Below are 13,544 nucleotides of genomic sequence, written 5' to 3'. Positions count from 1 at the left end.
AGTCCATGAATAATTTTATAGGTTAATAGCAGAACCTTAAAATCCAACCTCACAGAGACAGGAAGCCACACGTGGCATAAAATGCAGTCATGGCCAAGACAGTGACAAAACATGCTCACAAACTGTGTTGATATCTTAATAGGACAAAAATAAACTGACAGTATGAGTTCAGGGTTGAAACAGTTTAATCAGACCAACAAGAAACTTGTTATTGCACAAAACCAAATGACAAATAAATATTCAGTGATTTAGAAAGACCATATATGTCAGTTTGCACTGAGGTGGTTCATTTATCAGTGGTTCAAATGATGATTTTCACAAAGAAACAATTAGCATGTCATTTATTTATTAGTTAAACAAAATAGAATAGAATTTTTATGTATTGCACAATTGATTTACAAAAAAGATACGCCATGAAGTTTAAAATGATCTCTCCAAATGCTGAATTAATTTGACTGGAATATGATAAATAGTTCTTTTTTTGTATTTGGTGATGTCAAAGTTGCACATTTGATATGTTAGTTGTGGTTAAATAATAATTCAGAAGAAATCAAATGATTCATCCAAATGTTAGTAGTATTTCTAACTGTGTCAACACGCAACTTTAAACAAGTGATTATCTTAAAACATGTAAAAAGTGATCCTTGTGTATTACCCTGCTTATTGGGAAAGCAAGAATAGCAGGGTATTGTTTTCACTGTTTGGTGTGTGTGTGTGTGTGTGTGTGTGTGTGTGTGTGTGTATGTGTGTGTGTATGTGTGTGTGTGTGTGTGTGTGTGTGTGTGTGTGTTGGGGGGGGGGGGGTGAGCAGGATTTCCTTCACACTTAGTGGGAATATTACTATCTAGAGGCGATTAGATTTTGGAGTAGTTTGGTTGAAGATTAAGGAAAACATGGTCTAAAACACCTTTTTGTGTGTCTCAACAACCAAGAAGCCTAAATACACTCAACAAAAATATAAACGCAACACTTTTGGTTTTGCTCCCATTTTGTATGAGATGAACTCAAAGATCTAAAACTTTTTCCACATACACAATATCACCATTTCCCTCAAATATTATATCAAATAGATACCAGTCAGTATCTGGTGTGACCACCATTTGCCTCATGCAGTGCAACACATCTCCTTCGCATAGAGTTGATCAGGTTGTCAATTGTGGCCTGTGGAATGTTGGTCCACTCCTCTTCAATGGCTGTGCGAAGTTGCTGGATATTGGCAGGAACTGGTACACGCTGTCGTATACGCCGGTCCAGAGCATCCCAAACATGCTCAATGGGTGACATGTCCGGTGAGTATGCCGGCCATGCAAGAACTGGCACATTTTCAGCTTCCAAGAATTGTGTACAGATCCTTGCAACATGGGGCCGTGCATTATCCTGCTGCAACATGAGGTGATGTTCATGGATGTATGGCACAACAATGGGCCTCAGGATCTCATCACGGTATCTCTGTGCATTCAAAATGCCATCAATAAAATGCACCTGTGTTCTTCGTCCATAACAGACGCCTGCCCATATCATAACCCCACCGCCACCATGGGCCACTTCGATCCACAACATTGACATCAGAAAACCGCTCACCTACACAACGCCACACACGCTGTCTGCCATCTGCCCTGGACAGTGTGAACCGGGATTCATCCGTGAAGAGAACACCTCTCCAACGTGCCAAACGCCAGCGAATGTGAGCATTTGCCCACTCAAGTCGGTTACGGCGAGGAACTGGAGTCAGGTCGAGACCCCGATGAGGATGACGAGCATGCAGATGAGCTTCATTGAGACGGTTTCTGACAGTTTGTGCAGAAATTCTTTGGTTATGCAAACCGATTGTTTCAGCAGCTGTCTGAGTGGCTGGTCTCAGACGATCTTGGAGGTGAACATGCTGGATGTGGAGGTCCTGTGGTTACACGTGGTCTGCGGTTGTGAGGCTGGTTGGATGTACTGCCAAATTCTCTGAAACGCCTTTGGAGACGGCTTATGGTAGAGAAATGAACATTCAATACACGAGCAACAGCTCTGGTTGACATTCCTGCTGTCAGCATGCTCCCTCAAATCTTGCGACATCTGTGGCATTGTGCTGTGTGATAAAACTGCACCTTTCAGAGTGGCCTTTTATTGTGGGCAGTCTAAGGCACACCTGTGCACTAATCATGGTGTCTAATCAGCATCTTGATATGGCACACCTGTGACGTGGGATGGATTATCTCAGCAAAGGAGAAGTGCTCACTATCACAGATTTAGACTGGTTTGTGAACAATATTTGAGGGAAATGGTGATATTGTGTATGTGGAAAAAGTTTTAGATCTTTGAGTTCATCTCATACAAAATGGGAGCAAAACCAAAAGTGTTGCGTTTATATTTTTGTTGAGTGTAGATGATATGAAGCATATATTGATCAACAAAATATTTGTGATTGATTGTATAAGTGACTTCATAATGACGTCATTGAAGTCAATGAAGTCATTATGAAGTCAAACACCACCATGGACTGACAGATTCATTGCTTGTACCTTTATATTGTGACGTGTGGAGCATCCAGGGTGCTCATCAGCCCTCTGATGCCTTTCATTTATTTATATGTTCCACTGGTATAGATGAGAAGAGCACAAAAACCTTGAGGATGATGAGCAGTGGATACAGCACATACATGTACCATAGATACCGTTTGGTAAAATAACATCACATACATTTGAGCACTTCACTCCCAGGACTAATCCAAGACAAATCTTAGATAAAAATAAACTGAAGCTTAAATCTTCCTTCACACAACAGTCGGCAACCTGATCATGAGATGTGCGTCATAACTGGTTTCTGCAGGAAAAACACACAGAAAAGTACAATGACAAGTCTGATTCATCACAAAGAGATCAGGATTCACAGCACTGGAGTACCACAAGGTTGTGTTCTCTCACCCCTTCTATTCAGGTAATTAAGGTGAATGCATCTTGGAGAGTGGCCTGTGAAGATCCTGAAGTTAGCAGATACTGTAACACCACGATGGTTGGTCTGATAAGTGACTGTGATGAGTAAGGAAACTAAGCAGCTTGTGACCCGGGGCAGTCATAATCACCTGCTGTTGAATACATACGACTGTGATGATGGTGTTGCTGTGGGGCTAATCAATGTTTTTGGGTCCCACCATATCCAGGGACCTGAAATGGGTGACGGAGGTTCTCTGACCCAGTTCTACACAGCAACTACTGAGTTCCTCGTCATGTCATCAGTAACTTTCTGGTTTGGATTCTTTACCTCATAGGAGAAAGCCAAACTCCAGTGCATACTCAGGACAGGAGAGCTGACCATTGGATGGAGTCTAAATAGTCTAAATAATAGTCTAATAGGAGATCGCCAATAGCAGGGTTAAAAAAATGCACTGACAACACTATAGTTAACTTCTCTCATCCTGGACATTACCTCTTCCAGACATTTCTATGTGACAGAAAACTCAGAGCCATCAAGGCCGGCATAAGACCCCTGAGCTATGGTACTCATAAACAGACACGCTGCAGTTTAAAAATTGCTGAGTCACTGTACCCAAAGGTTATGTACCTTAATGTATCTTTGCAAAAGTGTACAATGTCCATAACTGTAAGATACTAAGACCTTAAATAAAATGTTCCCTCAGACATGGCTCAGAGGTAATCACAAATACTTTTCGCTCCTCATTTTATTCTAGTGTCAAATGTTCTTTTGAATACTTATGAATACATCTGCACTTGTGGAATCTTTATGTTGTTAGATATTGTACATATGCACTTGTATGCCTGCCATTGTAAAAAACAATACCATTTATGGTATAAACAATCAAACTTAAGATGCGGACAAAAATAAAATGAACTTAAATGATTTACAACAAATGTCAACAGTTAAGAAAAGGCCATGAGATAAAAGTGAGTTTTAAGAAGAGATTTCAAGGAGAGCACAGACTGCCTGACAGATATGATTCCCTAAACAACATATTGCGCCAAGTCCACAGCTGTCCAGAACACACAGTTACTGCTAATCAGTTCCCTGTGCACTAGAATTAAGTAAAAAAACAAACAAACAAACAAACAAACAAACAAAAAACAAAAACAAAAGTCTGAAAATCAACTGATGGTTAAAATCTTATAATGTTTTCTGTTATAATGAGTTAGCAAATATGTCATGGGACAAAAGCAGCTATCTCTTAAAGATTTCAAATCTGCAGTCTGCACTTTGGAACAACTTGATTTCTTATAAATAAAATGTTTTTATTTATTATTTATAAACTTTTAACAAGGTTTTGTGGTTAAAAACAAAAACAAAACAGTAAAGATGTTCCCAAGATTGAAAATTGTACATTGTTTTTTTTCAGTGATTACAAATACAGTATACACATAATGAATGTTTATGGTATGAATATTTCATGAGGTGAAAGCTTTCACCTCATGAAATATTCATTCCATTGAAAGAATGAAAAAAAAAAATTCATTATTTGTTTAATATAATGGCAAAAATAGATCCTTGTTATGTATTTATTAATATTTTATTAATTTCTAAACAACAGAAAAGGGACTTACATTTTGGTATTTGTCACTGGTGCTTTGACATCAACAGTAAATGGACTGCATTTATATAGTACTTTTCCATCTGCATCAGATGTTCAAAGCGCTTTACAATAATGCCTAACATTCACCCCGATGTGAGGGTGCTGCCATACAAGGTACTCACTACACACTGGGAGCAACTAAGGGATTAAGGACCTTGCCAAAGGACCCTTAGTGATTTTCCGGTCAGGCTGGGATTTGAACCGAGGATCCTCTGGTCTCAAGCCCAACACTTAGCCACTAGACCATCACCTCCAGTCCAGTCCAACATGAACTTTAAATAGGAGCCCAAAATTGTTCTCAGTTAACTTTTACAAAAGAGATCATCAGCTAAACGCCGTCCCCAGTAGTGTGAGCGCATGCAGTGGTTGGGATGTGCAATAGCACATTTCATATAGCACCAAAATTGCACACTAAAAAGAACTATTGCATAGTAAATGAAACACAGCAGCAAATGGTACAAATAATCCATGTCATGTGACATACAAGCCACCATTCAAATGACAAGGATCCACTCAGCCGTTATATAATCTCGTATATTATTATTTGAGTAGTCTGTGTGTCACCTACATATAGCCTGAAGATTTTAACTGACAGGTTTCTCTGGAACATAAATCCTATCATATCTGTGCCGTGGCAGTGAACTTCATCCAACTCGTGTCAGAAAAAAGACAGTGGAAAGCCATGACATGCCTATCTTGGCTTTCAGTGCTTACCAGTCGAGTGAGTATAAGAGAAATTGTGGAGAGCTGGGCTTGTCCCAACTTCGAAACGGAGGTGTTCCTTTGTCTCGCTTCATCAGCGAATCGGTCGTGACGCGTGAAGCCTCTGCCCGGCTTTCCATGACAAAATCTCTTGTTAAAAGTGAAATCTGCCGGAAAATGGCTGATGTCCAGCTCTTGTGATAACCAGAGAAATTGCACACGATGGTCCCGGCTCCACACAGCGATCCGTTTAGAAATGATGTGGTGGTTTCTGCCTCTCGATGGCGGCTCGGAGCGCGGCACGCCGTGCGCCATTGTGGGTTGTCCTTAAAGCTGTAGTAACACTCCTTATTCTCTGTGAAGCCCGTAAAATTTTCACCGAAAGCCAGATAAATTTTTCGAATGGTTTCCAGCTGCCTGTCTCTAACAGTTTCGGAAAAAATTCTGATGGGAAAAAAAGCCCAAATCATTTCGCCGTTTCCTCACAATGAAACAATGACGAGAGGGGTGGAGCAGTGCTCACTCAAAGCCTGCCCACAGGCGAATGACGCAACCGACAGGCGTGGAAAAACTCACGCATGCGCACGAAGGTTCAAGCTTGGCTGACATAAAAACATATGAATCAAATCCATATAGTTTTTGAAAAAAATAAAAAGGTCTGTTACTTTTCTCACAGACCTTGTAAATGGCTTCACACAACCACTAACCATGAGTGACAATTTTTTTTTTCTTATTGTCATCGGTATTCTCTGAAAAATGGCCAAAAACATCAAAAATTCTGTGAAGGTATGTAAACATTTGTGCACAACTGTAGGTCTCCAATTCACACGTACATGACATTGAACTTCAGCTCATGGTCCAAAAGGTTCATGCCACCTCTTTCATCTTGCATGACACATAGTATTTATGTTAGCTATTATGCATATTAAGAGAAGATGAGGCTCTTTATCAATATGAAGACATAATCAATAGCAGATTGCATGTTGCTGTATTTAGCTCCATCCAATCTTTCTCAATTTCTGCTTTAATTAAGGGTCACGGGGGAGCGGCAGCTGATCCCAGTGATACATTGGGGCCACATATAGACAGACACACATTCAGCTACAGTCAATTTATAGTCATTAATTCACTTAACCTGCATGTCTTTGGAAGTTGGTGGAAGGTAGAGCACCTGGAGGGAAGCCACACAAACAAGGGGGAAGATGCAAACTCTGCACTCTTTTCCACACAGAATGTAGAGCACGATTGCTGTGAGCGAACGGTGCTAACCACTAAGCCATGGTGCCTCTGTATTTTGTTCCAGTGACAATAAAATGTAAAGAATTGAGTGAAAAAGTCGATGCCACAGATATTTCTTCATCTCATTATATACAAATTCCAAATAAAGACTCTGGGTGTGTGTGTGTGGTCACATTCCTGTATTGGGTGTTCTACAAAGTTCCCTGGTTAACTTCAAGTATTTGGCAGTCTAAACGGTTGCTCAGGCAGCACGGTGGCTTAGTGCGTAATGCTGTTGCCTCATAGCAAGAAGGTCCTGGAATCACTTCCCAACTGCTCCTTTCTGTGTGGAGTTTGCATGTTCTCTCTGTTTGTGTTGGTTCCATCCAGGTGATTCTTTGACTCCAAATTTGGCCGTAGGTGTGAATGTGTTTGTCTGTGCGTGGTCCTGTGACAGACCCGTGGCCAGGCTGTATCCCGGCTCTTGTTCAGTGATGGATCGGCTCCGACTCCCCTGTGACCCTTAATTGGAATAAATGGGTGTACAAAATGAATACATATTTACCCTCCACATGCTTGCAATCATGAAAATGGGATACGCATTGAGGTTCTTAACATTACATAAGCAGCTCTATAGTTGATCATTTTTAGGTTCCTTAATGTATTTTGGGTTGCGTCTCATTTGTTTTGGCAGTAACCATGATTTGTTTGAAATATGACCATCCCAGCTATATTAAGACTACTTAGCATGGTCACTACTGAAACAACATACTATAAGGTCATTGAAAACAGAGCAAACGCCTTATGTAGTTAGACACTGATATATGCAAATTAATTCTTTGTGAATGTGTGACACCAAAATGTGTCACTCTGTGTAACCTCATTATGTAATAATGGATGTATTTGTGTCGTACATTCAGGGTACACATTTCAAAGTGCTTGATACTGCCTTGACTTTGACATGCGACAAATAGAAGTTACATGATTGCATAGTAGTAACAAGAGTTGCATTAGGCTGATCCTCCAGCTAGGAGTTTGGATATCTCTGGTGCCACAGTTCTGGTGGCTGATCCGCCAGTCAGCTATTGACCGCCCAATCTCAGTGAGAATGCACAGGTGGGGGAAAGGTTGAGGGCAGGTACGTAAAGCTGCAGGGTCTTATGGCACTGAGACTGAACTCCTGCCCTCATTACCTCCCATATGGAGTCATGAGGTCACAGAAGCATCCAGTGGCACCTTTATCTTTGCAGGAGAAGGAAGATCCACGTTGTCACCAACACTACCCAAGACAACAACAGGATAGCTTTAAATAACCATTTGTTTGATTGATTCAAAGTCATCAAGTGACTCATTTGAGGTGTACTATTTTCACTGTCAAGAAACTGAAGGAGTTACTTGAAACAATAAAGGGGAAGGGACATGCAACAAAGGTCACCCAGGCAGGAACTCAACCCTGGAGGTGTTGCACCAGTACACCGGTTTCTCCTCCTAAATTATTGTGTTGCCAATTAATGTTTCATGAACATCTGTTTTTAAAGTTTTTTGTTTTCCCCCCAAACAACAGATCATTTGATACTTTTTCATTGCCCATCAGTTTAACTTAACAGTTATGTGAAAAGAATATATGAGTGTTTATATTAGTCAGTCTTGTCTTGTAGATTGTAAACTCCAGCAATCCAGTTTTGAAACAGATAAGATTAAAATATAGCAGAACTTTTGCACTATATCCTTTGACAAATGAATATGAGAGATTTCACCATTTTGGACCATGTTGTTCATTGTGTCACTTCAAAGGCTCATGGGTGGGGATGGACCAGTTTTTTGCCTGGGTGGTTGCCACCCATGACTCAGGGCAGTTCTGTGATGTGGTGGATGCTGCAATATGTGCCGCCAGCGCATGCTCCCAGTCCTGATCTGGTTTCGATGGTTAGTAGTAGCAAGAACATCACTCATCACAATTCAAGCATCATAGTTCACCTGATTTATACCTAATGATGACAATTTTGCAGCTTACTCGAACAAATATAAATTAGCACATCATGACAAGTTAGATTTGAAACTCAGTCTGGAAACTTGTGAATAAAATGCAAGTCTAACTGCAGTGTTGCAAGAGTGCAACAAGAGCAATCAGAGATTTCTGATGTTTGCCAATCTGGATCCGCTTTCGCAGACCAAACAGTCCCCCCTAAAAATTGGTCCGCTCTGCCTTCACTGCACATGTGTCATTTGGCACCACAGCAGCTCATCTGAGATGGACTCTACAGCCAAAGCGATCAAATGGATTAATGAGATTAATTCACAAGGTGAATTGAGATTCACAAGGTGAAACATCTTAAATCATCCTAAAGTCAGTTTTAAGCAGAAAATGAGGTTATAATCAACTTATTTCGCTACTGACGCACCGAAATGACGTAGGCACAGCAGCACGTCAGACTTAGACGTGCTGCTGTGGTACTCTGATAGGTCCGCCGTCTGTTATGATGAAATAATGGTGAATTTATGTGGAAATGATTGTTGTACAAAAGCTTCAGATATCTGTTGCTGAGATAGATGATGACTGGAGTGCAGTTTGAAGCAGAAACGAGGTGATAATCAATGGATCGCAGCTGACACTCTGAAATGACGCATGTGCAGTGAAGGCAGGGCAGACCGATTTTTAGGGGGGACCATTTGGCTCACCTCCAAAATTCAGTGGTCTTCCGTGGCCTAATATCTATCTGTAGTGCTAATTTGGTGAGAATCTGTGAAGTAGTTTGATATAATCCTTCAAAGCCTATATAAAGTGAAATCTTGATCCAGAATCTGGATCCAATCCGGATCACTTCCAGAAGTTAATGGAGTCTTCCATGACCTAATATCTATCTGTGGTGAAAATTTCTTCAAAATCCATATAGTAGTTTTGGCGTAATCTTGCTAACAGACAGACAGACAAATAAATGTATAATAAACATGACTTTATTATGTCCTTGGTGGATGTAATAGTCAACCTGGCCTCTACTGGTGGTTGGCTCTCACTGCGGTATTGTATCACTTCCTGTTCCAGAGCACAGCAGTGTTTTGCTGTATCTGTTAGCTGTTTAATCTGCGTAGTTAGATTGATCTAGATAACTAGATAACAATTTGTTTCACAGTGTAATCTGTCGTGTGGGCCGCTGAAGAGGAGGTACTGCTGGCCCACCACCAGAGGGCACCCTGCCTGAAGTGCGGGCTTCAGGCACGAGAGGGCGCATCCGACCCACGGGAGCAACTGGGAGTGACAGCTGTCACTCATCATCAACGCCAGCTGTCACTCATCAACCACCACCATAAAAGCCGGGCAGCATCTCCACCTCGCTGCCGAGATATCGTCTACCAAACAGGTAAACTCTCAGCCGTTTTCTGGTGCCAAATGCACACAATTTTCTGAATTCTTTGCAGGCGTACCTGAGAATTATCTGGAGCTGGAGGCTGGGGTTTGGGGATCGTGAGGCAGACGATGGACTTCGCTCCTCACACCAAACTAGGATAAGTCATCAGGCGCTGCACGTTGTTGTACTGTGTTTGAGGTGGAGGTGTTATTCCCACCTGAAGAACGTGTTTGCTGACTGTTTACTGGTTGTGTACACACACCCACTATTAACTGTTTCTGCTTCCTGCCAGCAGTACCAGGTCTGACAGCTGGAGACGGTGGCCACCTGGGGACTCAGGACTTGGCGGCTCTGGTGTGCTTCAGACCCGTTGGCAGTGGAAATCATGTGGGGTCCGGCTCTTCTCTGGACAGACGTCTTCTATCCTTGAGCCTGCCCACACGTCACCTTTGTATATTGACTGCATAAAAATTCTGTGTTTGTCTGTATTTCGTTGTGCACATTCACAACAGTAAAGTGTTATACTTTTGGCTCATCCATTGTCCATTCATTTATGCCCCCTGTTGTGGGTCCGTGTCACTACACTTTCCCAACATAATCTTCACGTGCCTTAACTAAAGCACTTCCTCTGCTGAATCACCTCTAAATTATTTACACATTATTCACTTTGTGTGTTTTTAGGAATCTGCTAGCTTAGCACAGCTACTAGCTCTTAGCCGGTTTAGCATGGCGGCTTCTCCTGTCTCTCCCGCACTTCTCTGCTCTGGGTGTGAAATGTTTAGTTATTCCTCGGCCTCCTTTAGCAGTAACGGTACTTGTAATAAGTGTAGCTTATTCATAGCTTTGGAGGCCAGGCTGGGCGAATTGGAGACTCAGCTCCGCACCTTGGAAAATCCTACAGCTAGCCAGGCCCCTGTAGTCAGTGCGGACCAAGGTAGCTTAGCCGCTGTTAGCTGCCCCCCAGCAGATCCCGAGCAGCCGGGAAAGCAGGCCGGCTGGGTGACTGTGAGGAGAAAGCGTAGTCCTAAACAGAAGCCCCCTGTAAACCACCAACCCGTAAACATCTCTAACCGTTTTTACCCACTCTGCGACACACCCGTTGAGGAACAAATTCTGGTTATTGGCGACTCTGTTTTGAGAAATGTGAAGTTAGCGACACCAGCAACCATAGTCAATTGTCCTCAGGGGGCCAGAGAAGGCGACATTGAAGGAAATTTGAAACTGCTGGCTAAGGCTAAGCGTAAATTTGGTAAGATTGTAATTCACGTCAGCAGTAATGACACCCGGTTACGCCAATCGGAGGTCACTAAAATTAATATTGAATCGGTGTGTAACTTTGCAAAAACAATGTCGGGCTCTGTAGTTTTCTCTGGGCCCCTCCCCAATCGGACCGGGAGTGACATGTTTAGCCGCATGTTCTCCTTGAATTGCTGGCTGTCTGAATGGTGTCCAAAAAATGAGGTGGGCTTCATAGATAATTGGCAAAGCTTCTGGGGAAAACCTGGTCTTGTTAGGAGAGACGGCATCCATCCCACTTTGGATGGAGCAGCTCTCATTTCTAGAAATCTGGCCAATTTTATTAAACCCTGCAAACCGTGACTATCCAGGGTTGGGATCAGGAAGCAGAGTTGTAGTCTTCCACACCTCTCTGCAGCTTCTCTCTCCTGCCATCCCCTCAATACCCCATCTCCGTAGAGACGGTGCCTGCTCCCAGACCACCAACAACCAGTAAAAATCTATTTAAGCATAAAAATTCAAAAAGAAAAAACAATATAGCACCTTCAACTGCACCACAGACTAAAACAGTTAAATGTGGTCTATTAAACATTAGGTCTCTCTCTTCTAAGTCCCTGTTAGTAAATGACATAATTATTGATCAACATATTGATTTATTCTGCCTTACAGAAACCTGGTTACAGCAGGATGAATATGTTAGTTTAAATGAGTCAACACCCCCGAGTCACACTAACTGTCAGAATGCTCGTAGCACGGGCCGGGGCGGAGGATTAGCAGCAATCTTCCACTCCAGCTTATCAATTAATCAAAGACCCAGACAGAGCTTTAATTCATTTGAAAGCTTGACTCTTAGTCTTGTCCATCCAAATTGGAAGTCCCAAAAACCAGTTTTATTTGTTGTTATCTATCGTCCACCTGGTCGTTACTGTGAGTTTCTCTGTGAATTTTCAGACCTTTTGTCTGACTTAGTGCTTAGCTCAGATAAGATAATTATAGTGGTTGATTTTAACATCCACATAGATGCTGAGAATGACAGCCTCAACACTGCATTTAATCTATTATTAGACTCAATTGGCTTTGCTCAAAATGTAAATGAATCCACCCACCACTTTAATCATACTTTAGATCTTGTTTTGACTTATGGTATGGAAATTGAAGACTTAACAGTATTCCCTGAAAACCCCCTTCTGTCTGGTCATTTCTTAATAACATTTACATTTACTTTAATGGACTACCCAGCAGTGGGGAATAAGTTTCATTACAGTAGAAGTCTTTCAGAAAGCGCTTTAACTAGCTTTAAGGATATGATTCCTTCTTTGTTATGTTCTCCAATGCCATATACCAACACAGTGCAGAGTAGCTACCTAAACTCTGTGAGTGAGATAGATTATCTCGTCAATAGTTTTACATCCTCATTGAGCACAACTTTGGATGCTGTAGCTCCTCTGAAAAAGAGAGCCTTAAATCAGAAGTGCCTGACTCCGTGGTATAACTCACAAACTCGCAGCTTAAAGCAGATAACCCATAAGTTGGAGAGGAAATGGCGTCTCACTAATTTAGAAGATCTTCACTTAGCCTGGAAAAAGAGTCTGTTGCTCTATAAAAAAGCCCTCCATAAAGCTAGGACATCTTACTACTCATCACTAATTGAAGAAAATAAGAACAACCCCAGGTTTCTTTTCAGCACTGTAGCCAGGCTGACAAAGAATCAGAGCTCTATTGAGCTGAGTATTCCTTTAACTTTAACTAGTAATGACTTCATGACTTTCTTTGCTAATAAAATTTTAACTATTAGAGAAAAAATTACTCCTAACCATCCCAAAGACATATCTTTATGTTCGACTGCTTTCAGTAATGCTGGTATTTGGTTAGACTCTTTCTCTCCGATTGTTCTGTCTGAGTTATTTTCATTAGTCACTTCCTCCAAACCATCAACATGTCTATTAGACCCCATTCCTACCAGGCTCCTCAAGCAAGCCCTATCATTAATTAATGCTTCAATCTTAAATATGATCAATCTATCTTTATTAGTTGGCTATGTACCACAGGCTTTTAAGGTGGCAGTAATTAAACCATTACTTAAAAAACCATCACTTGACCCAGCTATCTTAGCTAATTATAGGCCAATCTCCAACCTTCCTTTTCTCTCAAAAATTCTTGAAAGGGTAGTTGTAAAACAGCTAACTGATCATCTGCAGAGGAATGGTCTATTTGAAGAGTTTCAGTCAGGTTTCAGAATTCATTATAATACAGAAACAGCATTAGTGAATGTTACAAATGATCTTCTTATGGCCTCAGACAGTGGACTCATCTCTGTGCTTGTCCTGTTAGACCTCAGTGCTGCTTTTGATACTGTTGACCATAAAATTTTATTACAGAGATTAGAGCATTCCATAGGTATTAAAGGCACTGCGCTGCGGTGGTTTGAATCATATTTATCTAATAGATTACAATTTGTTCATGTAAATGGG

The 13,544-nt window shown here is 41.4% G+C and overlaps 1 protein-coding gene across 1 annotated transcript in view; it reads right to left on the bottom strand.

Annotated features, from left to right (window-relative positions):
• Positions 1-2,381: 2,381 nt before the first annotated feature.
• The window catches only part of LOC117524958 (melanophilin-like), a 96,331-nt gene continuing 85,168 nt past the window's right edge, over positions 2,382-13,544 (bottom strand). Inside the window, exon 15 of the mRNA XM_034186771.1 lies at positions 2,382-2,811. Within this exon, the coding sequence (XP_034042662.1) occupies positions 2,785-2,811 (27 nt within the window). The 3' untranslated portion in view covers positions 2,382-2,784. The remainder of the gene's footprint in view (positions 2,812-13,544) is intronic.

Source organism: Thalassophryne amazonica, chromosome 14 (genome assembly GCF_902500255.1).
Source record: "Thalassophryne amazonica chromosome 14, fThaAma1.1, whole genome shotgun sequence".
In the NCBI taxonomy this organism is placed as follows: Eukaryota; Metazoa; Chordata; class Actinopteri; order Batrachoidiformes; family Batrachoididae; genus Thalassophryne; species Thalassophryne amazonica.
The sequence above is the reverse complement of the archived record's forward strand: the minus strand, read 5'-3'. Positions and strand labels throughout refer to the sequence as shown.